Source organism: Rhinichthys klamathensis, unplaced genomic scaffold (assembly GCF_029890125.1).
Source record: "Rhinichthys klamathensis goyatoka isolate OS25496 unplaced genomic scaffold, OSU_Roscu_1.1 h1tg000095l_1, whole genome shotgun sequence".
Lineage (NCBI taxonomy): Eukaryota > Metazoa > Chordata > Actinopteri > Cypriniformes > Leuciscidae > Rhinichthys > Rhinichthys klamathensis.
Window position 1 is genome coordinate 513229 of NW_026606634.1, and position 26138 is coordinate 539366.

The window sequence follows — 26138 nt, forward strand, 5'->3', positions numbered from 1 at the left end:
ATAATATATAAAAAATACACATAAAAACTGAAAAATGTGTAAGGTGAAGCCTTTGCTTATTATGATGACTACCCCTTTATACATATTTTTTCTAATGAGAGTCACTTCTCTCATTGGATTTGTTTCATACAAGATAAACAAAACAATTACATAAGACATTTTCCAAAATGTACATACATAATTACAAAGGTACACATTTCAGATATTATTTAAGTATCATATACACAAATTGAATAAATAATTACATAGACAAAAATGTGTTACTTTGGAGGACACTGCCACAGTAAAAAACATTTATTTATTCTAATTTAATTTATTATAAGAAATTGACATAAAAGTTGATTATTCAACATGTTGTCTGACAACCAAACCGTAGAGCAATGTAAATCAAGCGTTTGCCTTCTAAAAAGTGAGTTAATTGTATTCCTTTGCTTTTCAGCGAATGTGCCGAGTCATTCTGCAGGAAATGTAGAACTATTTAAATGATTATTTTGCACACTGTACCACATAAACATAACGGATATGCTCACTGTATGCCCACATTAATAATTCAGCTTCCATTCTTTCCCCTTTGCTCCGTCAATAAAGGCATCATGACTGAAATACAGTAGACTTCACATTAAGGCAAGCATATCACATCACATATTTTCTATCATATGTATATATATATATATATTATATAGCACAATTAACACTAATTCTGTGGCAATTAGTGTGAAACCTTGCCAAGAATTTCTAAATATCTCTCTTTTAATGTCTCTTCAAGTTTTAATGCACTGTCACCCCCTGCCCTGACACATTTAATATCAGTTTCTAAGTAAAATCTGTGGGATACTTCAACATTTTTATAGGGAACATGCAAAATTCCCTTTTACATGATGTTTAAACATAAATGTGTGTCGGCAGTGTGCACTCAACCACACTAATGGTAAAAATCCACCCACTGCTCTTTTTTTAATCCCCATAAATTATGAGCAGTGTCTCAGAACAAGCCATATTCAGATTTTAGAATATTAAGCCCCGCCCACGACTGCTGACGGACTCGGCTCATTAGCATAGACCCGCCCACAGTGAGCTGAACACAGTCCGCCATGTTTATCTCCTCGCCAGCAGAGCCGGACAGCAACGGAGTACATTTACTTGAGTACAGTACTTAAGTACAATTTTGAGGGATCTGTACTTTACTCGAGTATCATTTTTGGGGAGTACTCATGACTTTACTCAAGTACATTTGAGAGGCAAATATTGTACTCTTTACTCCAATACATTTCTATCCATAACCGTGAGTACCTGAGTAAAAAAAAAAAAAAAGTAAAGAAAAATCTCGGAAACCCTCAATTTGTTGTTTCCCTCTCAAACGTGATTGGATTGTGCAGGCGCCACTGATTGGGACAGCCTATCAGCAATCACTTTCAGCTTTCCGCCAAAGTCAACTCCATGGTCAGATTTTATATTACACATTAATGTAAGCCAAGCATTTGGTTTGATGTTCTTGAGTATGTGGTGTGTTTAACACAGTCAGGTTCAAATGTGGCAGTGGCGTAGCCATGAGGGATTTCTGATTTCTTAAAAAAAGGGGAGGCAAAATATATTTTTACTGATTATGTGAATTACACTGCGCAAACCAAAGTAGGCTACTACCCAGCGAATGAAGAAGGGTTGGCGCTCAGTCTCCACAGTACATAAAATATTAATTTTGTTTTATTTGATTTTTCGGGTTTGCATTTATGAGGAAAAAACAATGTTATGGACGTGTTCTCCGTTACGGACGTGAGCGCTCTGAAAGCGGCATAAAAAATGCTTTAAAACTTTCACAGAGACATCAAACAGAAAACACAAAACCTTTCTTTAACCTGAATTTCGTTTTGCATTAATTGTATCTTAATTTGAATCAATGTTTCATCAACCAATTGCCTGGGTTTAATAAATAAGAAGTAAATAGCAGACAATAGATAAGAAACGGAGGCGCTGGCACGTGAACTGGATCTCGTCTCATAAATGAATCGAAACTCAGTGTATAAGGTAGCCTACTTGCCTCACACAGACATGTCTACTTTTAAACAGAAAAATTCAAAACGAAAGAAAACAGACTACAGACTGTTCTCTGCTTATGTAATCCGTATGAAATGTGCATTTCTCTCTGGCGCGTTCACTACTGAAGATCGCGAGTCAGCATCGTCAACTTCATCTAGCCGACACTGACAAAGAAAACACTTGTTTATTAACAAGTGTTTATTAATAAACAATTAAAATATCTCCTTGCTATATTTTACATATTCATAATCATTCCTTTTGCCGGTTCTTTGTGACAGCTTTTAGGTGCTTTATTGGCAGCGCCACCCTTACATGTGGTGTATGTGTGTGTGTGTGTGTGTGTGTGTGTGTGTGTGTGTGTGTGTGTTGTCCCCGCATTTAAAGATGGGACCCCCCAAAAATTAAATTAAATTAAATAAAGCAACAAAAAGATGAAAATGACTTGATTTTACTTTTAATTCCTTTTACATTCTCCAAGGTATTAACATTAACATTTTTCATAACTCCATGTAGGACGTTTCTGTGCATAAATGTAAGCACTGTGGCAGTAGATTAGTAATGCAATATTTAGAAAATCTACTCTTGTACTCTTGATACTCAAGTACTTTTAAAAACAAGTACTTTAGTACTTTTACTTAAGTAGACATCTGAATGTAGTACTTTTACTTGTACTTGAGTAAAATTTAGCAAGGGGTATCTGTACTTTTACTCAAGTAACAAAGCTCTGTACTCTGTCCGCCTCTGCTCGCCAGAGCATTTAACGGCAGCATTCAAGTAAGAAACGTATTCTTATTAAAGGTACAATATGTAAGATTTTTGTATCAAAATATCCAAAAACCACTTGCAGAGTGTTATATATTTCTTTCAATTGTGTACTTCCATTATCCTAAATGTTTCCAAGAATTTGTAAATTCAGAGAAATTCACATTTTTAAATAGTGCCCGTCCCTGTTCACTTGTCGCCTGTCAATGACGTAATATCCGCGTTATCCCGGGTTTCCGCTCGTACTGCCATAGTAACCATGGCGACAGACGTGGACAACTGCGTTAGGTCTAGCGGCACGCTCACACTGTTGTTGTTTCGTTCAAACATTATGGACCATGGCAAGCAGACTTTGGGACAAAAGGAGAAATAAAACGAGGATCAATATCAGCATGGCGTTTTCGAGATGCCGAGAGCTCCACGTCCGCGACTAACCGCGACTAACTTGACAGAGACGCCACTCTTGCATGTACTTTATTAGACAGGTGAGCAAATGTACATAAAACTAATCAATGTTATATAACTCAACATGATGAAATGTTAGAATATGATCAGTATGTTATTCTAATGTTGATCTAGCTTACTGCTAGTCTCATACAGCCAACAAACTAACACATAGAATAACATTATATCTTTCAACACACTCAAATGCAGTTTAGTGTGATAGTGTAACGTTAGACCAAGTGAAGCAGTGCTGTGTTACCTCACAAGCTTCATTCGTCTAATAAACTGACCTGTGTGAGTAATTCAGCACTTGCGTGTAGTTCGGTACAATTAACCCTCTGGGGTTCTTCATTTATGACTCACACTCAGGACCTTCGGGTCAAAAATGACCCGGAGGGCGGCATTAAGATACATTTTATTTGAGTAAAATCAATGAAATATATTTTTGTTCAATAATATTTTTTCTTTTCTTTTTTGGTGTTTTGAGATAATTTTATGATTTATAATTAATATTTATGCAATAATTAAGACCCATTTTTTCCCATTGAATATAATAGAAAATTTATATATATATATAATAATAAATTTTTTTTTATTAAAGCTGTATTTCATTTTAGAGTCAAGTCTAGGCCTCATGAAAGCAATTTTTGAAATGAGATCGGAGCCATCTGGTGGACACACTGAGCATTTTTATCACGCAATAGCACATTTTTACCACTAGTGGATTTACAGCTCTCTGTAGAAACCTATGGTAGAAACACTCTAGTGATTTTTGCACATATTGTTTCATTTTTTTCAGGTTGTTGATTTGAATATATAATAACAGATTCTCAAAGACTATTTTTGTCTTTTTTTTTTTAATTTTTAATTATTTTTTTTTTATTTTTTTTTTTTAAATGGTAATTTGAAGTGGCAGTTTTACTTTATAATACATTCAAACCTGGACATTGCATTATAAAGAGAACAAATGGAAAGTATTTTGTCACCCATTGTTTTAAGAGATTCACCCCTTCACTGTTGTGTGCTTTTTTTCTGCATCCTGGCTTTTTGGTAGATTGTATGCACAAAAAAACTCTGTATTTTCATATTTTTGCCAATTTCCCATTCATTTCCTATGCGGGTCATTTTTGACCCGAAGGCCCTGAGTGTGACTATTTTTTTTACGACCACTTAGACTTTTCAAATCCTGTCCCCAATTTCTTTGGGTGTTCATATACCAAGTACCAAAAAAGTCACCAAGTTTTGGACCATTCCGATGAAGCTACGATTTTAAAAAAATTTTTATTTAAACGCTTCGGGTCATTTTTGACCCGAAGAACCCCAGAGGGTTAAATGTCCTTATTCCTTTATATCCGCGGGACTCGCGTGTGGCGCTGATATCTGTCTCTCATTAGCAATCGCGCCCTGCTTCACACCACAGTCATGATAAAAACATCACTGTATTCACTCATCCATAAACATAATTAGATCCATTGGCATTACAAGTTCCATGATTCCGCTTATTCACTGCGTCATCAACCTACGCCTTTGATATTGTAGAGGGTAGCGACCCCTAGCGGCAACATTTTTTACATATTGTAGCTTTAAAGCAATAAGTTGTTCAATCAAGAGCAGTGAGTGATTTTCTGTTTTTCTTTTGATGTTTAATTCATATTAACAGCATATTTAGCAGTAGATACTGTATATTATACTGCTTTCACTTTAATAGACAGACCTATGTAAAGACTCAAGGGCGGATCTAATCCGTGGGGAATTTGCATATCATAATTAATAATTGGTAATTAATAATTATTCATACATGTTTGGATTAGATCAGTCTTACATGTTAATAAATCTCCCGATAAGGGAGGATCTGTCATTTTACCTGCATGCATACAGGTGAATCCTTGAAATTAACCACAAGTTGATTGCAATTAATTACACGGACCACGTTTCACAAAACAGGTAAAATGAATTAGCTCAATTGTCAGGATAATATTTGTGGGAAACCACAATATCATCTTACTTTATAGGATTTCAGGAAACGCAATTCTCTGGCCAGAAGAATTGGGTTTCCCGCCCTATAAACATACTCTTTAAGGTATATTTAATTTTAGTAAGCTTGTAGCATAAGATCTTTGGCACTTAAGGGACTTGAAACTGAGCAAAGAGACAGTACATCAATCAAATGAATATATAATTAATTTAATAGAGGCATGACTACTTATGTATTTACTACGGTTACAGGGGATATATGTATTTACAAACATAATAAACAAACAAAACACGATAAGACATCAATGAACGAGAAATGCGTAAAGTTTGGACAATGAATAACTTACAGGCGTGAGCAAGTAAGAGGGAGAGAGAGAGGGAGAGAGAGAGAGAGACACAGAACATTAGCAGAATTCCTCCTAAGACATTCACCTCTCTGATTACAACACGAAACATCATCTTAAAGCTTCTTAGAAGCTCTATAAAGAGATTATACTTGCACAAGTTATGTTACGGTCTCTCTGTGTCGAGGCCTTCCTGTACGGCCCTGTCTGGCCGCGTGAGCTGAGTCCTTTGTGTGTGAGGAAGCGTCACGTGGGCTGCTTGGCGCTCGTGTTGAACAGAGGTTCAAAGTCTTTGGGGTAACATTTCCAAAGGGAAATAAAGATCTCTACGGGGAAATCACGCGGAGTTAACGTTACATCTTTGCATGGCTGGTGAAGAAGCGCGTGCGTCGCTCGGTCCGGCGCGTCACGCGGTCACGTGCGCGTGTTTCTCCTTCAAAGCGAGCGCGCTCGTTTAAAGGTCCCTTGTAGATGGATTTGCTGAAGAGATATGTCACGCGGTTTTCTTTTCACTCGTCGATTGGAATTAAACACGGAGACTTATCTAAAACTGAAAAACACAAACGAAACTAGAAACAAATAAAAAGAAAGGCGAAGAGCTCGCCCGGAGGCGAGACGTTACATTATAACACGAGGACAAGGGAGGAAGAGAGCGAGCGGAGGGGGGGAGCGTCATTTATCACTTTTGGAGAAATCCAGCCTCTTCCTGTTGGCTTGGCCAATTAGAGGGTTGGAAGTTTACAGGCGGGACTTTGGGTTTTATTTCTCTTTGTCTTGTCAGACTGCTTGTCTAATTAAATTATGGCCTGTGTTAGGACTGGTCATTTCTACTGCAGAGATGTGTTATGCACATAATCATACCTTTTACGGTGTGTTCATACATATATGTGGCTGAGTCAAGTTCAGGGCATTTTTACGATATCAAACACGACTGTTATAGGTAAACATTTACATTAAAATACATCTAGGGTATTTATAATTCACTTTTAAGTTACGGACAAATTATAGTCATTACAATGTGACATGGGCAAATGGACACACATAAAAACACATCGAATATATCGGGTTAAATGTCTTTTAAAGAAAAGAAGTTTCTTTCTCTTTGGAATCACATTCAAGTCAGCCATAAAAATGTCTCGTAACTGGACACCAAGCTCTGTCCTGAGCGTGGTCTTCACTGGTGGGGGAATGCGTGTGTGTATAAATTTACATTCCAGGCTTTTTGGGTATTTAACAGGATGTATTTAGTTATTCAGATTCACCCTTTTAGCCCAGTCCTTACACTTAATATACACATGCGATTTCTTTCCCTGCTGTTTATGTTCACAGACATAACTGTGTGTGAACTTTGTGTGTTTTTGACAGTTTAAGCACAATAAGACGTTAAAGAGAGCATTTTAATACTCACGTGAGCCTCCGTCTGACATCCAGCTTTCTTTGCGTGTGCTTCAGGTGTGTGAGCTCAGAAAACCATATATCAGAAGTTTAGACTGATAGGGCTTTAAAACACATGCAGATAATAAGCTTTCATGATGACGAAGAAGTCCAATGTCACGTCAGAATGACCGCGATACATAGAGATGATAATCAAAACCAAACAGATTATTCAAACAGAGTATTCAAAGCACAAGCGGTACAGGCTCTGCCCTCTTATGGAAAAAAGATCAAACAGCTCATTTGCATTTAAAGATACAGGCACGAAAACAGCATGTTTTTCCTTCCACTCAAAAATGGGCATTGACAACATGATATTGTAAGACTGGAAAAACTGGAAGAACTCGAAGAGAGGGCAACTCTCTGAGAAAACAAAGGGAATTAACATTTGAACTCTCTCTCACGATGTCACAGAACATCTGTCCGAGTTGCAAGCTAGAGCCAAAGAAAACTCAAAAAAAGCATCAGTAAGACAGCTCCGTAGCTACAACAAGACCCGAAGAGATGTCCTCTACAAAGAAAAAGACTGTGTATGGGTGAGAAATTTCCCGCAATCAAGTGCACTTCACCATTTCTGTGCAAAACTTGCCAACAAATGGAAAGGTCCTTATAGAATAATAAGACAGCTGGGACCACTGAATTATCTTGTGGCACTAGAAGACACGGGTGAGGATGTGCGTACCGTTCATGTATGTAACTTGAAGCCATGTTTCCCCACTGCTGATGAGTTAAACCACCCGAGGGAAAGTCCCAACTGCTCCAGCTCTTAGAGAACAATCCGTAGAAGTACTCCAGCATTGTCTTTATACTGTTCATCCTGTACCCATCAAACAGCGTCCATACAGATTAACACCAGAGAAACAAGATGTGGTACAAGAACAAGTAAAAGAAATGTTGAAAAATGGCATCATAGAACCATCACACTCTGCTTGGGCCTCACCTATTGTCCTGGTCCCAAAGAAAGACGGCAGCCAGAGATTCTGTGTAGACTATAGGAGGGTCAATGCTGTCACTGAGAGAGATGCCTATCCCCTGCCTAATATCACAGAGATATTGGAATCCCTCTCTGGTGCAGGTCTTTTCTCCAGCATCGACCTCAACAGTGGGTACTGGCAGGTGACAATGGAACCTGAGAGCAAGTCCAAGACTGCATACATTATACCAATTTAATGTCATGCCGTTTGGGCTGAAGAATGCTCCAGCGACATTCCAGCGATTAGTGGAGACTGTGTTAGGTGAACTGCGAGGAAGAATTTGTTTTGTATATATTGATGATATTATAATTTATTCACCATCTGTCACCCAACACTTCTATGATCTTCAGACTGTCTTCGACCGATTGCACACAGCCGGTTTAACCATAAACCTAAAAAAAACGTTAATGAAAACCCTGGTAGACACAGCACACTTACATCGTATTTGAACTTATTATCGGGCGTACCACCGTTACAGAAGTGGCTGTACCACCGTTACTCTCTCTCTCATTTGAGACGCACGTCTCACCTCAGAATCATCCTAATTTACATCTCTTCCCCTCTTCCCTCATTCCTTCTCTCTCTCATGCTGAGATCACCAAAATTCACCCAAATATCTATATGGTTTTAATGTGAATAATTATCATACAGTATTATAGATGTTTGGTATCATTTGAAATGTCTCAGTGCGACTGGTACAAAGCTCTCATCCCCAAAGAAGTAAGCCAAATGTAATAATGTTTTTAAGAGTTTTAAGATAACTTGCTTAGGAGGGTGTGTCTTCCAGGCAAATGGCATCGAAACTCAAAAGGTGTAAACTCTGAATGCACATTCCCATTGTTAGCAAATGTTTCCATGTGAAAGAAGTTTCTGTCTTGGTAGATATAAAGTACTGCGATGTTTGGCTTTAGCATTAGAAGGCAAGCGTAACATGACCAATAAGTTGCCACCTGTTCTAGCAAAACATTACACGCAGAAGACAATATTCCTCCGCCCAGGCGAGCAACCACCAAGAAAAGGTGTTAACACCAATTCTCGCCCAGGACAACTGGAAGCTGCTAGGGACTGGAAGATGCTTGCTGATCTTGACCAACGGCTTATTTTTCCACCTGAGATTGCCACCACTAACCTACGACCAGATATTGTTTTATGGTCTGGATCAGCACGCATTGTTCAACTGATAGAGTTAACAGTGCCATGGGAGGATGCGGTAGATGAGGCATATGAGAGGAAGAAACTGCGGTATGCTCATCTGGCCACTGAAGCAGAACAGCGAGGATGGAGAGTCCAGGTTTATCCAGTGGAAGTGGGTTGTCGAGGTTTTGTGGCACACTCTACAACCCGGTTCCTCAGAGACGTCGGATTCAGTGGCCAAGAGTTGCGTCGCACAGTAAAGAACTTATCTGAAGCAGCAGAAAGGAGCAGCAACTGGCTGTGGTTGAGACGGAAAGATTCTAGCTGGCTGTGTACAGGCCGCCACGCTACGGTTTCGTAGAGTTCTTTAAAACTTGAAGAGTCTGTTGGTTTGTTTGTTTACGTTCCTGAGGATATTGCGTGAATGACGGGTGGTTGGGTAGATATTGTGTTTTGCGGTAGGTGGTATGCCATACGGAACCGTTGTCCACTGAAACTGCATATTAACGCACCAGTGGGGCTCGACAGCCTTAGTCAACGGGTTGGCGCGTATGGTTGGGTCGCGGAGAGATTGTGATATTGTGGTTAGGTCTCAGCAGCAGGAGGGATGTAGAGGTCAGTAAGCTGGGCTGAGTTGAGTGGGGGACGGAGGGGGGTGACTCTGGGACGCCAGAGTCACTGTCGAGCCCTCTTGAGGTGTCGTGTGCTAGTCGACGAAACACTGAGGACGGAAGGTGCCCACTTGAAGACCCTAGAGATGTCCCCTACTCGGTTCAATCCAGACGGTTGTCGTGCTGGTCCTGTAGTTGCAGCCGTCGCGTGCGCTAACGCGCCAAGTACACTGCTGCCGTTAACGCCGGACAGAAGGGGAGTCACACTACCTTATGGAAAGAAGCGTAAATGGATGGAGAAGCATAGTTTACTGTAAAGCTACGTCTTAGTTTTGCTTATCTTGGCGAAAGCCGAGTACAAATCAGCATGAAGTTTTAACATCTACTCTCGTGTAATGGAAATCAAGAAATGCAACAATAGGCTCAGGGCGATTTGTAGCTCAAATTAGCCCTTGATGCGGAGTGTGGGCAAGACACTTCATGTATTTTACAATGTCAGGTTTGCATCTTTTCTCCTTATTCCAGAGCATTTGATGTTTTGTATTTATTATCTTTGAACTGATTATGAAATTGGCATGATACATTTACCTGACATAATAAATTTGGAAACATTTGTCAAATTTGTCAAGGATCTGTCTGGGATGTGCTTTTACAACAGTACCATGTGATATTTGATTTGGAAAGAGAAACATTTGCAATTCACTAAAATTTGATAAAATTATACTGTTCTTACCTAATTAAAATATTTTTTTTTTTCTTGTGGTTTTTGGAATAATAATATCTGTCCTATTGCATTGCTTGTTGCTAATTAGGGGCCCTGTCCCAAATGGCACATCCGATGCATCAGTCTTGTTGTCTTCGCTTGATTGTGTGTATGTGAAGGCCTAGCATGTCCAAATGTGTCATTTTAGAGTTTGAAAGATTGCTGAAGAGCACTTTCTATAAAGCTGTGGTGCATTCTTTTGAGGACCTCACATTTGTCTACTAGCTAACAATCGATGTGGCGTTAGTTTGGATGCAAAGAAGCACAAATTCACAAAGTCAGAGTTTTCAGAATGAGCTGTTTGAGTTTAAGACACATTCTGAAAGTTACAGTATGTCTATATAGTGCATCAAACTCTTGTTTCCAAAGATCCAGGAAAACTGATTTCTAATGACCCCTTAAAATACAGAATTAAAGGTCAATTTATTGTGGATGTGGCATTCATTTTATTAATTACATATGTAAGTGATCAAGAGCATATGAATGTAAACAGAAACATAACATGATTATTTTAAGGTTTTTATTGAGTTGAGAAACGTACACTGAACAAAATATCCACAATTAGCTTTTGTAATGTTGACCAGGGAATTACATAGATTGACACTAACACCAATACCATTATGTCATTTGGCACTTTCTTAAGCTTGAGAAATTGTTCAGTCTAGGCTACCTGCTCATTTTGATTCTAAAGAAGGCATGAAATAAAGGAAATCTAATACTCCTCACCTTCCTCTTCTCCTTCTCCCTCGACTGAATCTACACCCACCTCCTCATAATCTTTCTCCAGAGCTGCCATGTCTTCTCTAGCCTCAGAGAACTCGCCCTCCTCCATTCCTTCACCTACGTACCAGTGCACAAAGGCACGCTTAGCGTACATCAGATCGAACTTATGATCAAGCCTGGCCCAAGCCTCGGCGATGGCAGTGGTGTTGCTCAGCATGCACACGGCTCTCTGCACCTTCGCCAAATCACCACCGGGGACAACAGTGGGAGGCTGGTAGTTGATGCCAACCTTGAAACCAGTTGGACACCAGTCCACAAACTGGATGCTGCGCTTGGTCTTAATGGTGGCAATTGCAGCATTTACATCTTTAGGCACAACATCGCCGCGGTACAACAGGCAGCAGGCCATGTACTTCCCGTGACGTGGGTCGCATTTGACCATCTGATTGGCTGGTTCAAAGCAAGCGTTAGTGATCTCAGCCACTGAGAGCTGCTCATGGTAAGCTTTCTCAGCAGAGATCACAGGAGCGTAAGTTGCCAAAGGAAAATGGATACGTGGATACGGCACCAAGTTGGTCTGAAACTCTGTAAGATCAACATTTAGGGCGCCGTCGAATCGGAGAGAGGCAGTAATGGATGACACAATCTGACCTATCAGCCTATTAAGGTTGGTGTAAGTAGGACGCTCGATATCAAGGTTTCTACGGCAGATGTCATAGATGGCCTCGTTGTCGACCATGAAAGCACAGTCTGAGTGCTCGAGGGTGGTGTGTGTAGTGAGAATGGAGTTGTAGGGCTCCACCACAGCAGTGGAGACCTGTGGAGCTGGATAGATGGAGAACTCAAGCTTGGATTTCTTTCCATAATCGACAGAAAGACGCTCCATCAGCAAAGAGGTGAAACCAGAACCGGTTCCTCCTCCAAAGCTGTGAAACACCAAGAAGCCCTGAAGCCCAGTGCACTGATCAGCCTATGAGGAGGGAGCAATGGAAAGAAATACATTCAGTTAAAAACAAAGTTGAATGAAAACAGGCTAAGTGCCATTATAAAGATTCCTCACCAGTTTGCGAATCCTGTCAAGAACGAGATCAATGATCTCTTTGCCAATGGTGTAATGGCCACGAGCGTAGTTGTTCGCTGCGTCCTCCTTTCCAGTGATCAACTGCTCCGGGTGGAAAAGCTGCCGGTAAGTTCCAGTGCGGACCTCATCTGAACCGCAAAAAAGCAGTATGAGAGAATGAAAGCCGTGAGGAACTCGTGGTTTAACCATAAAGGCCAGTTCACACTGCACTGACTAGGGCTGGGTATCGTTCAAAAAAGTTTGATATCGATACCGATACTTTGACTTCGATACCGGTTCTTGAACGATACTTTTTTCTATATCAATTTAATGAAATCCGTTTTAACAAGATTACATTACATATTACCTACAAAAAACTAATTGGTTGTATTTTTTCAGTTTGTTGACTGACAGTCTTTCTGCCTATAAGTTTATTCTGTGCACTGTCAAGTGCTTCATCTGATTTGCCGTGTTGCCGTTACATAACATAAAGCAATTATCTTGTCGCAAGTATTTGGCATCGAGTCTGGTGAAATGTAGCCACACTTTTGATCTTTTCCACATCTTTTACATCAATGGGGGTTGGGACGCTTACACACTACAGCCTCCAGCCCCGTCTCTGGGTGTAACCGGTGTAAACTAGTGTTTTTCCTTGATGCCTCACAGCCAGTCATGCTGCACGCTTATTGGCTCACCGATGTTGACGAGATGAACCACTTAGATATCGAAATTTGGTACCGAACGACAAGAGATTTTTTGATACTCGATGGTATCGAGACAAATTTGGTCAGTGCCTAAAAAGTGTCGAACTCAAAACCCAGCCCTAGCACCGACAGACGCCAACCAACGGCAAGAGACATTAGTGGGGTTTTTCTGGGTCGACGTTACCCGTCGGTGTCTGATGGCGTTAGTCGACGCTTGTTTTCTGTTCAATCGCCATTCGTCGGATTGTGAAATGTCTGAGAAGTGAATACTGTAATCTGGTGACTGTCCGCATTGTTCGCGCTCTGTCGGTACAGTGTGAATTGGCCTTAAGAGACTGCAGGTAATCAGACAGATACTAACCGATCACAGTGGGCTCCAGATCTACAAACACTGCCCTGGGTACATGCTTGCCAGCTCCTGTCTCGCTGAAAAAAGTGTTGAAGGAGTCGTCCCCTCCACCGATTGCTTTATCACTGGGCATCTGTCCATCCGGCTGAATCCCATGCTCGAGACAGTAAAGTTCCCAGCAGGCATTGCCAATCTGGACGCCAGCTTGACCCACGTGAATTGAAATACACTCGCGCTGTTGTAGAAAATAAAAATGAGCATTGTCATGAACATTTATCCTGTAAATTATGGATCATTTCCAGCTCTGAGACTTTGAAAAATGTCCTTTTCGTATGATAGATTAGATTACATACCATGTTAAATTCAAATACACATTTATTTTCTGGGGGGGGGGGGGGAATCTGAAATTTTTAAGCTGTTATGAAACAGAGCAATAGCCTATTTTATAAAAACATGATTTCAGCACTATTTTGAGATGCATAATTATCTGTAATTAAACAGCCAATGGCACCAATGGCATGAAATGTAAAGAGCATTACAATCCCAAAATTTGCTAATTATCTTTTGTGGAAAATTATATAACGAAGACATTTAGCACAGTGAAATTACTCAAGCTGTGCATTATGACATATGGGGTGATTTAACTCTCTTTAAAAGCAATAGTACTGGCTAAATCTCACAAGTTAATGTATAATTTACACTGCATAATATATATAATCCCCTTTTTGTCTCACAGATCAGAAATGTTGGCATATAAATATTACAGAGATCAAACTCTCTGCTCTTCTAGCAATGGTGTGCAACAATAGACTTCAAGCTGCAGTGCAAAACACCTAAATATATGAACATATGAAGAAATTAACTGATAAATGAAAGTGTAAACTTACCATTTTGTTTTTTTACAGGTGCTGTCGGTGCTTATGTGTGCTGATCTCACTGCAGAGAAGATGGAGAAGATGGAGGAATGAGAGAGAGAGAGAGAGAGAGAGAGAGAGAGAGAGAGAGAGAGAGAGAGAGAGAGAGAGAGAGAGAGAGAGAGAGAGAGAGAGAGAGAGAGAACGGGCTGCAGGAAGGAGTGGCTCATGATCCCCAAAAAAATAACAAGCCTTTGTGTGATGATAACATTCCAGACAAAACACTGTTTTATCGCCCCACTCTTACTGTTAAATCCTTTATTTATTTGTGCAAAAGGTTGATTAAAAAATCACACATAGTGCAATTCGTGTAAGCTAATTTTATTAAAATGACCAGCAACATGCATCCTAAAATCATTTAACATTTTTGCCTTTCGTGTTTTTTCGTACCATAGCCTACATTTAAATAACCCGACTGGACACATAATCAATAACGCATCGTATAATAACGTGATTTAGGCTATAGATTTGATGCGGTTCATGCGCACAATATTGTGATCCAGACAGACAGAACGTGTTTCAAAACCTATAAACTGCCCCTACAGTATTCCTATAATAAACCGTTCCAAGCTCCCTAACTACTAGTCAGCTGACAGGTTTTTAAAACACGGCCAGCTCGGCCACCGCCCGTAGTATATTAGAGATTCTGCTGCAGTGATGGCGTCATAATGCTGCAGACTACCAAGTGAAGCGAGGCACTTTGTGGAAAAAATAAATAAAAATAATCCTAGACTGTTAAAAATGTAACATTTACAGATTTTAAAAGAAATATTTTGCTGCTTTTGCAAGAGGGGTTTAACTTACATAGTGATATATTCATATTCAGATATTTAAAAAAAAAAATCTACTTAGACATAATAACAAAATTAGCCTATGCCTTAGAGATTATTCCGAAATCAACGGACGGCATGCATAAACTCGATTGAAACAATCGAGTGTTCGGATGCAATACAATTACAATTCTATATAGCCTAGCTATTCACATAGGCTACATAAAGAAGTAGGTCAGTCAGATGCTGCTGTATAAAAGCGGCGCGACTCGAGGATTTCTCGCAGTTACTACATCGACTCTTCACCGTCGACAACAGTAACGCTGTTAATCTCGTTTACAGATCATTCCTAATTAGGCCTAGAGGAAAATGGTGAGTACTGTATTATTACTTTTTAGGCTACACTCTTAAAAAGAAAGGTTCCAAAAAGGGATTTCTCTCCAACCTTTTTGTGCAATGGAAAGTTTCCATTGATGTGAAAGGTTCTTAATGGAACCATGCCAATAAATAACCTTTATTTTTTAAGATTGTATACTATTTTAAAGACGTGATGCGAATAATAAAACAATTTCAGCAAGAATTGAGTGATTGGTGAAGTCATTATTAGCCTAAGTCTAAACTAAATCGTGTTATTTATCTTTGTTTATATTATTATATTTATTATTTTTAATATGCATGTGCATTGTGATGCGAGGCTGCAGAGAGTATGTGATCGAGTAATATTCAGCATGCATTTGACGCGGCTCAAACGTTAACATCACATCGGTGTTAATATTTTTCGTCGAGGAGAAGATGAGCATTTAAACGTGGCGATACTGTTTTAAAACGACAATACAATAAACAGTGCGACAGTGAGCAAATAGGCTACATTATATCAAACCTTTAAAACGAAGGGGTACATTTTAAACGGCTGGATTAAATCACCAGCACATATAATCAAGTTACTTATGTTGGACTTTTGATTCTGGTTAGGAATACTGAAAACTGTGTAGGCTACTATAGCAATGGTTTATTGTGTAGTAAAGGGAGTGAAAACACTAATCTTTTTATAGTGCAGCATATGCAGACAGCCATAATCTCATTAAAATGCATTACTCTGACCAGCTAAGCTCAGGAAACATATGTTGTTTAAACAATGCTTCGACAGATCCATAGTTATTCTCAGTGGCAGAGTGAGGACTATTATAAACCAAGAAAGAAAATACAGCTCTCAGCCTTTGTATGGGCTGCTCTTATAGGCATACTGCAAATACTGTACATTGAACATAGTAATGCAATTTGATCAAATGGATTGTAGTTCTTTAAATAAACCTATGTTGATAGACAAGAAATGTGAACAGCCTGATGGAGCTTGTGGGTAGATGATGAGGAATTTGGCATCCATGGTTGCTCATCCCAATATTTTCCCATAATGTCTCCTTTTATATCTAAAGCTCTGAACTGCAAATATTACAACACCCAATTCACAGTTGCAATATATTAACGTAATATAAGATTTGAAGGCTGCAAATAACGAACTCTACAACATTAAAACGGTTGCTTTTCTTCTTCACAACAGCGCGAGTGTATTTCCATTCACGTGGGTCAAGCTGGTGTCCAGATTGGCAATGCCTGCTGGGAACTTTACTGTCTCGAGCATGGGATTCAGCCGGATGGACAGATGCCCAGTGATAAAGCAATCGGTGGAGGGGACGACTCCTTCAACACTTTTTTCAGCGAGACAGGAGCTGGCAAGCATGTACCCAGGGCAGTGTTTGTAGATCTGGAGCCCACTGTGATCGGTTAGTATCTGTCTGATTACCTGCAGTCTCTTAAGGCCAATTCACACTGTACCGACAGAGCGCGAACAATGCGGACAGTCACCAGATTACAGTATTCACTTCTCAGTCATTCCACAATCCAACGAATGGCGATTGAACAAAAAACAAGCGTCGACTAACGCTATCAGACACCGACGGGTAACGTCGACCCAGAAAAACCCCACTAATGTCTCTTGCCGTTGGTTGGCGTCTGTCGGTGCTAGGGCTGGGTTTTGAGTTCGATACTTTTAGGCACTGACCGAATTTGTCTCGATACCATTGAGTATCAAAAAATCTCTTGTCGTTCGGTACCAAATTTCGATATCTAAGTGGTTCATCTCGTCAACATCCGTGAGCTAGACTTGTAGTCGAGACCGCCTAAACCGAGACCAAGACACTACCAAGACCAGATGGTATCGAGACCAAGACAAGACCAAGACCAAGACCAAGACAGACCAAGTCGAGACCAAGACCAAGTCGAGACTAAGACCGAGACCAAGTCGAGACCGGAGGGGAAAAAAACATTAGTGTTGAAGCTAATAAGCAATATCTTGTCAAATGTTGTTTTGCATTTGCCTGCCTATCTCTGCTGATTTCGAAGTCTCCAAATGAATCCATTCTGCAACTTTTAAATACATAATTATATTTTTAAAAACGAAATTATAGGCTTAAGTGCAGGATCCGAAAGTTGGTCGTTTTTGTCGCTATGGTTACACACACACACACACACCGTTGGCGGTGCGCTCAAAGTCATCTGTCAGTTCAGTTGTGCAGTTACCTAAAATCAATGAAGGTAAAACCCATCATGTCACTGATATGTGTTTTACTAAATATTAATATATCAAAAACTGTACATGATATGTGTTTTTTAAATCAAGTGATCAAAGTGCTCGTTGCCGCTGCGATCAGTGGCGCGGATACAGTGTTTTCTCGCGTGGCTCGCGCGCACCGCACTGTCTTCACTCGGACGCGCGCTTCAATACGTTGCGGATATCGTCGTGGATATTGTAGTATTGTATTGCTCAATCCCCTGACCACTATGTCGGTCTGAGACAGCGAGACCTAGACAAGACCGAGAGGTCCGAGACCAAGACAAGACCGAGACCAAAGACCGTCAAGGCCGTGACAAGACCGAGACCACGTAAAAGTGGTCTCGAGACCGGTCTCGAGACCAAGACCGGTCTCGAGACATACATCACTACCGTGAGCCAATAAGCGTGCAGCATGACTGGCTGTGAGGCATCAAGGAAAAACACTAGTTTACACCGGTTACGCCCAGAGACGAGGCTCACCAGGAGGCTGTAGTGTGTAAGCGTCCCAACCCCCATTGATGTAAAAGATGTGGAAAAGATCAAAAGTGTGGCTACATTTCACCAGACTCGATGCCAAATACTTGCGACAAGATAATTGCTTTATGTTATGTAACGGCAACACGGCAAATCAGATGAAGCACTTGACAGTGCACAGAATAAACTTATAAGCAGAAAGACTGTCAGTCAACAAACTGAAAAAATACAACCAATTAATTTTTTGTAGGTAATATGTAATGTAATCTTGTTAAAACGGATTTCATTAAATTGATATAGAAAAAAGTATCGTTCAGGAACCGGTATCAAAGTCAAAGTATCGGTATCGATATCAAACTTTTTTGAACGATACCCAGCCCTAGTCAGTGCAGTGTGAACTGGCCTTTATGGTTGATCCACGAGTTCCTCACGGCTTTCATTCTCTCATACTGCTTTTTTGCGGTTCAGATGAGGTCCGCACTGGAACTTACCGGCAGCTTTTCCACCCGGAGCAGTTGATCACTGGAAAGGAGGACGCAGCGAACAACTACGCTCGTGGCCATTACACCATTGGCAAAGAGATCATTGATCTCGTTCTTGACAGGATTCGCAAACTGGTGAGGAATCTTTATAATGGCACTTAGCCTGTTTTCATTCAACGTTTGTTTTTAACTGAATAATTCCTTTCCATTGCTCCCTCCTCATAGGCTGATCAGTGCACTGGGCTTCAGGGCTTCTTGGTGTTTCACAGCTTTGGAGGAGGAACCGGTTCTGGTTTCACCTCTTTGCTGATGGAGCGTCTTTCTGTCGATTATGGAAAGAAATCCAAGCTTGAGTTCTCCATCTATCCAGCTCCACAGGTCTCCACTGCTGTGGTGGAGCCCTACAACTCCATTCTCACTACACACACCACCCTCGAGCACTCAGACTGTGCTTTCATGGTCGACAACGAGGCCATCTATGACATCTGCCGTAGAAACCTTGATATCGAGCGTCCTACTTACACCAACCTTAATAGGCTGATCAGCCAGATTGTGTCATCCATTACTGCCTCTCTCCGATTCGACGGCGCCCTAAATGTTGATCTTACAGAGTTTCAAACCAACTTGGTGCCGTATCCACGTATCCATTTTCCTTTGGCAACTTACGCTCCTGTGATCTCTGCTGAGAAAGCTTACCATGAGCAGCTCTCAGTGGCTGAGATCACTAACGCTTGCTTTGAACCAGCCAATCAGATGGTCAAATGCGACCCACGTCACGGGAAGTACATGGCCTGCTGCCTGTTGTACCGCGGCGATGTTGTGCCTAAAGATGTAAATGCTGCAATTGCCACCATTAAGACCAAGCGCAGCATCCAGTTTGTGGACTGGTGTCCAACTGGTTTCAAGGTTGGCATCAACTACCAGCCTCCCACTGTTGTCCCCGGTGGTGATTTGGCGAAGGTGCAGCGAGCCGTGTGCATGCTGAGCAACACCACTGCCATCGCCGAGGCTTGGGCCAGGCTTGATCATAAGTTCGATCTGATGTACGCTAAGCGTGCCTTTGTGCACTGGTACGTAGGTGAAGGAATGGAGGAGGGCGAGTTCTCTGAGGCTAGAGAAGACATGGCAGCTCTGGAGAAAGATTATGAGGAGGTGGGTGTAGATTCAGTCGAGGGAGAAGGAGAAGAGGAAGGTGAGGAGTATTAAGATGACACATTTCAAGTGAGCATTCAGTTTGTCTATTGCAGTGTAGAAAACGTGCTGTAAATATTTGTTCTTTACATCATGTTAACCACGAATTTGATGCAAGGAATATTTTATGGATCATCCAAAAAAAGTGTATAAATAAAATAAAATTATGCACTGACCTTACCAACTTCTGCAATAAATTGACCATTTGAAGGGATGAGTAGTGTATGCTTTTACTGAATCCACACACACACACACACACAAATTTATATTCATTTCAGGTATGGTAATATTTATTTTCACACTGTCTTTTCCTGAAAGCAACAAGAACGTTTTTATCCAACAACCTTGTTTGCTTTTATTTTATTCACTAAATATCAAACCTACCCATTTAAAAAAAAAAAAAAAAAACTTATACTGATTACTTGCTCCCTTAAACGTTTGACATGAAGTATACTATATTTTGAAATTTGCTTTATATAATTTAAGACCATTGAGTATTTACTTCAAAATAGTGATTCACGTAAAATATCAATTAGATTTACATTACAAATTGTATTAAAGATTACTTTTACAATATCCAACCAACCAATATCCACCAACATCAACACCTATTACACTAAAATAACTACCACTTATTAAAAGGTTAAAAAATATATATCAACATTCAAATGTCATTTTAAAAAGTGGAACTGTAAAATGTAATTTTATTGCATTTATTACAGCACTGCTAACCTTATTCTAGCATAATCATTTTATTTTTCCTTTTGTCTAAAATTTAAAAGTGCTTTAGTTAGCAATGTCAAGATTATTGATCATGAATTTACGTTACATATTTTAAATACCTTCTTACAAAGTTAGTTTGTGATGGTATAAAGAAGCATAATTACATTTAAATATGCTTGCAAAGCTGGGGTTGTCAGTGCCAAAACCCTATAAAGCAAAAATGCCAAACACATAGTTGCAGTGAAAATTATTTAACCCCCTGACCGGCAAGAAATTCTGGTTTTGAGAACAAATAATACAAACAAAAAAACATCAACCAAGGCATCATTAAATAGTCTTATAAAGTTTATTAATATTCATTTGCATGTTTCTGAGAATAAGTTTGTCACTTCAAAAGAAAAACAAAAAAACAAATTTTAATATCCATGAACAAAATTATTCCACCCCCAGAAGGATTTTAAACTCTTCACTTTTTATAACCGTCAATAAATGCTGCCTGTCCTGTACTGTAAGTACTTACAAGCCTGACATCTATCCACAGTTAGCTTATAGCTTTAGTGCAAAAGCTTCCAGTTCACTGATATTTCTTGGTTTCCCGTGCTGCCGCTGCTTTCTTCAAATTTACCAAAGATGGGATTTAAGTCTGGAGACTGGGCCAGCACTTAAGATCAGATCCCTAAAGTTTAAACCAAGCCTAGGTAGATTTAGTCCAATGGTCATCAAACTCTAGAACAGGCATTCCCAACTCTGTCCCTCGAGATCCACTTTCCTGGAGAGTTTAGCTCCAACCCTGATCAAACTCGCATGCCGGTAGCTTTCAAGCAGAGATGGTCTTATTATTGGGAGATATGATGGCCAGTGGCTCTACCATTGGAAAAAGTGCAACGGCTAACTTGGATCATGTGTGCCAATCACATTACAACAAGTTGTGCAATAGTCAATCACTGTTTGCGGATACCATTGAAATGAATGAGAAGTGTCAAACTGAATCATACCTGGTCGCGCAATTGTCTGTTACTTCTCTTATAAATTAGCATTTTTTTCGATGTGAACTCTAAAAATAGATCAATCCAAAACGAAAGTTTAAGAGCGATAATGTTGAAGATTATCCGATGTGCTGTCGATTTATTAAATAAGCTATTCCCTCACAAAAGCGGCTAATTCTGCGTGGAGAAGCCTCTCCTCTATTGACATCCATAAAAAAACGGCCTCTGATCTGCTTCCCAGCGCTAGCAGGCGTTACGCTTTTGTTTGCTAACCCTGCAGGCTTGCCTTCACGTGACTTTGACCTTGTTCAGGTGTGTTTGATTAGGGTTGGAGCAAAACTCTGCAGAGAAGTAGATCTCGAGGGCCAGCGTTGAGAAACCCTGCTGAAGTATGAACTGAAGGCTTCACATTCTTTGACAAAATGGCCTGATACTTCAAAGAATCCATGATGCCGTTCACACGGTGAAGATTAATCAGTTCTTCTTGGTCAAGAGTGACATTCGGCAAGGAGCCTGGACATGAAATCCAGTTAAGCACTTATAAAAAAAATAAGCCTATGTTGATGTTCACAATTATGAACAGTGTAACTTCACGTCATATAGGATTTCACAATTTAGTGATAGCAATGAATGACAAATGATAAACATGTTTGGTATAATCAGTCTGTCCCAAGTATTCAGGAATTTGGGATTTTGGGATTTATCCAAAAGCTCAAACAGCTACAAACTTCATTTTTAGTCTTACAAATCCTCATTCACTTTTACCTTTACTCGATGCCATGCATTGCTAAGCACTCCCCGTAAGTTCCAGATTGGGGCAACAGTATCTGGCTGCATGTTGTAACTACTGTCCACTGCTTTGCATATAATCTCCAGCTCCTGAGCCCTATGAGGTAGTGGGACGTCAATCTCCCATAGCTTCCAAGCCCAGGCTTTTCCAGGTGGAGGAGGAGGAGCTTGTTGTCCCTTATCCCCAGTGCGAAGTTTGGCTACATGCCATGTCTTCCCACCATCTACTGAGACGTCTACTCTGACAACCTCTCTTCCTCCTCCACTCCATGCATAGCCTTTTACAGTCACCTCCCCATCACTGGCGTCTACTGAGGTTCCCTCTGCTGGATGAGTGATTGCTGACTGTATGGGGAGCTCCTGTATGGCTGGTGCTGATTTAAAGTCCACAGTGTCCCAGTCGGTACCCGGAGAAAAGCCTTTGTAATCATTCTGCTGCCAGTGACTCTTGCTCTCCTCTTCACTCACAACAATTTTCCCCAACCATTTGACATTGCGGGCTCCAACAATTCCAGGTACAACCACACGGACAGGATAGCCGTGATCAGGCGGAAGGTCTTGCCCATTCATCTCATATGCAAGAAGAACGTCACCTTCTTCACTCACAGCTTTGTTCAGTGGAATAGATGCGCCATATGCTGTACCGGTCACATCCTTGTCCAACCCTTCGAACTGAACATGTTGAGCCTTTGCTGCTAGCTCTGGTCCAAAGCCATAGTGCAACAGTACATCCCGCAGGAGTGCGCCTGACCATGTAGCATTGCTTATTGCGGCAATTCCCCAATTGAGTCCTTTGACTTGCTTGACTGTGTTCATCTCAGACCGACGGTTCCCAGCACACTGAAGCGTTGCTGTAATTGTGTGTTTTGGAAAACAAGACTTCAGCTCACTTAGTGTAAGGGATACTACTCCACCAGGGAGACCCTCGATCTCCAACCTGTAGGTTTCAGGATCAATCCTGGGCACTGGAAGATGATTTCGCTTAAAAAATATGACTGAGGGGGTGATGTAGTTATCAGAGAGTATTGACGAAGGTGGTTCGGCATTGAAGGGTTTCAGACTGTTGATCTGAAGGGCAGGGTGACGTGTCGGCTCAGCAGAGTAAGGGTCTAAAGTGTTGGCGCTCTCTTGCTTCTTGATACTCTCTGTATTGAGAACACCAATTTTATACTCTGAGAGGATTTCAAGAACATGGTCTTGTTCGTGAACGGCATATAACGCCCAGTAAGGCTCCAGAGATCCACCTGCAGCCAGAAGTATTTTGTCGCCACCAGGGTGCATGGCTACAAATGCAGTAATATCGTAAACTTCCCCTTTATAGGTGACCCACACGCCATTGTCAAGGGAGCAATGCTTTGTGACTTCTTCTAGGGTGTACACAGAGAGAGCTGAAGTCTGCGTTACTGGTAACTGTGCTGAGGAAGCTGCCCACTCAACCTGAACAAAAATAGACACAACAAACAAACAATTACTCAATGACAACTAAAGCCAAGGGAACAATGTGCAATTTTATTTTATAATTGTTCCTTTACAATTGATGCTTGTCAGATTGCATGATATGAGCCCAGGGAGATCTGATGGAAAGACAGTAAATGTGTCAAACTCTCTGATCTGAGACTCTAGTAATGATTGACAGCGTTTGAATTCGACATCCTCATTTACGCACAATCTTTAAAGGGAATATGATATGCCTTTTTATTTTAGTATACTTAAAAGTGCACTTGATGTCATGTAACATATTTAACATACATATAAGTTCCACAAGATATATTTGCAAAACATGATTCTTCTTCTCCCTCATTCTCAGGTATAAGTAATGATTTTGTATTTGTACACACTTCTTACCATAACAGACCTTTAGTAGATAAATTAGATTTATTTTATTTTATTAGTTGCCTAAATTATACTTGAGAAAACGTGGCAAGCCTTTGGTCAACAGTAGCGCCATTTCTGCCATCCAAACGTGCTTGAAACACACAAAGCATTCCTTCCCGTAGGGCTGGGCGATATGGGCAAAAAAATTTATCACGATATTTTTTTTTATATCAGTCGATATCGATAATTATCACGATAAATGTCAAATCTTTATTTCTTTCAAGTTTAAAGGCAGATTATTGCTCCAAAGTGAAAGTTGTATAAACCAGAGCGTTTGGTTTTAAAAATCTAAGGTAGAACATTCAAACATTTGTCATTTTTCCTTAACAAAATAAATATCTGAAAATAAATATATTTCTTCAGCACAGTTTGCAGTGCAGGCTGCAATATTCAAATTACATGTTTTGTCTCGAAATGCATATTTGACAGTGAGTTGACAGTAAATCTGCATCCTAACTCAAGCTAATGCTACTATGTTAAATTTGTTAATTAACAAAAACAGTAACATCTGTTTGTTTTTATTTTTTTTATTTAAGGACCACATTTTTATTTGGTAAAATGTAATATTCTGACTGTTTGAGTTTTTATTAAAATTAACCATTGGTCATCCAGTATCATGCATTTAGATTATCATGATAACCACAGATAAAGCCAGGTACAGCCTATAGCACATCACTATCATGGCAAAATGTAACTTTATGGTTTCTATGGTATTTGTATGAAAAACAGTAGCCTAACAGTTAAATACATTATCAAATACTGTAATTAGTCAGTTAGCCATTAGTCAATTAATACATTGTCTACATTAATAATATTAAACAATTCAATATGTATATCCCACATTTCATGGTGCAGTTAATATTACTAGGCTAACGTTACAGTAATTCCATGGTAGGCTAAATTGATTCAGTATCAATTCAGATTCTGACTGTTTCGCTGCACAGAGTTTCTCCTGTTTGTCAGCGGTGTTTCATCTGCCTTTAAACTGATTTAAACTGGACATTTGTGTTCTTCGCTGAACTTAAGGGCTTCTCACTGGATCTCGTGAGCCAGACGATCAGAGTAAACGCGTCTGCTCTAGTGAGCTCGCGCTGCCGTTTGGACTTTGAGCCGAGCGGATAAACAGTCCGTGAGGCGCGCGGTTCAAATGAGTTTCGGTCCGCTTTTGGCGCATACACATTATCGAACATTTATCGACCTCTTGATACCGTTTTATCGAGAAAAATTATATCGCGATAATTATCGTTATCGTTTTATCGCCCAGCCCTACCTTCCCGTCACCTATTTTGTTCATTTTTGACAACTTGACCCACCCTGAGTGCAAAGGTTTATAACTTGTTTTCATTCATTGTGTGACATGCTGTTTTGTAGATTTATATATGCATCAGTCAGCTGCTGTAGATATCCTTCTTTGAAATCTTTCCCCTTGTTATATCTTTAGAGATTTTTAATTTTTTGAAATGGGGAACATGTCTCACCTTGCCTTGGTGGAGCCTGTAGGCTAAAACAGCTCCGGTACCCGCCAGCAGCCCCGCCAGAGCAAATCGAAACTTCGGCACCCTGTCACTGAAGTATGTCTGCCTTCCATGGCCACCAGTGCTCCTCCAGCGGGAAGAAAGGTGCGCATCCCACACAGACAATGATGGGATAATGCTCTTTGAAACCCTGGAACTGAGAGTTAAGAGAAGTTTATGCAACCATTTCATAATAACAAACATCATTATTCTTAAGTCTCCTACTTTCTGAGAAAGAAAGAGAATCTGGCCTTGATATAAATGATAAGGAACAAAGGTTTATATGAAAGGGCATAATTACCTTTGACTCCTGATAAGGAAGAGCGAAGCAAGACCTTGGCAATGCTTTAGGTGCTGCATTGCACTTTCTGGGAAAAGAGAGAAAGAATAACAGCAAGCTGTCAAAGTACAATGACACAGTTTAAAACCTCTGGTTTATCGGTTATGATGAATCCACAGTAAAAGGCTCAATGGATTGAAGGAGCTTTTACTTTTTCAC

The 26138-nt window shown here is 40.2% G+C and overlaps 3 protein-coding genes across 4 annotated transcripts in view; 1 reads left to right on the forward strand and 2 right to left on the reverse strand.

Annotated features, from left to right (window-relative positions):
* Positions 1-10980: 10980 nt before the first annotated feature.
* Positions 10981-14205, reverse strand: LOC130086230 (tubulin alpha-1A chain). The gene is made up of 4 exons (XM_056252443.1): positions 14198-14205; positions 13323-13545; positions 12258-12406; positions 10981-12167 (listed from the first exon to the last, which is right to left on the reverse strand). Exons 1-4 carry the CDS (start codon positions 14198-14200, stop codon positions 11187-11189), a joined length of 1356 nt encoding a protein of 451 aa, XP_056108418.1. The 5' UTR covers positions 14201-14205; the 3' UTR covers positions 10981-11186.
* Positions 14206-15248: 1043 nt separating this feature from the next.
* On the forward strand, positions 15249-19966 carry LOC130086231 (tubulin alpha-1B chain). Its single transcript, XM_056252444.1, has 4 exons — positions 15249-15366; positions 16553-16775; positions 18548-18696; positions 18787-19966. Exons 1-4 carry the CDS (start codon positions 15364-15366, stop codon positions 19765-19767), a joined length of 1356 nt encoding a protein of 451 aa, XP_056108419.1. The 5' UTR covers positions 15249-15363; the 3' UTR covers positions 19768-19966.
* A 2224-nt stretch (positions 19967-22190) lies between these two features.
* Positions 22191-26138, reverse strand: part of suox (sulfite oxidase) — a 137058-nt gene continuing 133110 nt past the window's right edge. For both annotated transcript variants that reach the window (XM_056252434.1, XM_056252433.1), the window contains exons 2-4: positions 25941-26007; positions 25604-25796; positions 22191-23687 (exon numbers count right to left, since the gene is read on the reverse strand). In XM_056252434.1, the coding sequence (XP_056108409.1) occupies positions 22203-23687; positions 25604-25796; positions 25941-25999 (1737 nt within the window). In that variant the 5' untranslated portion in view covers positions 26000-26007 and the 3' untranslated portion in view covers positions 22191-22202. The remainder of the gene's footprint in view (positions 23688-25603; positions 25797-25940; positions 26008-26138) is intronic.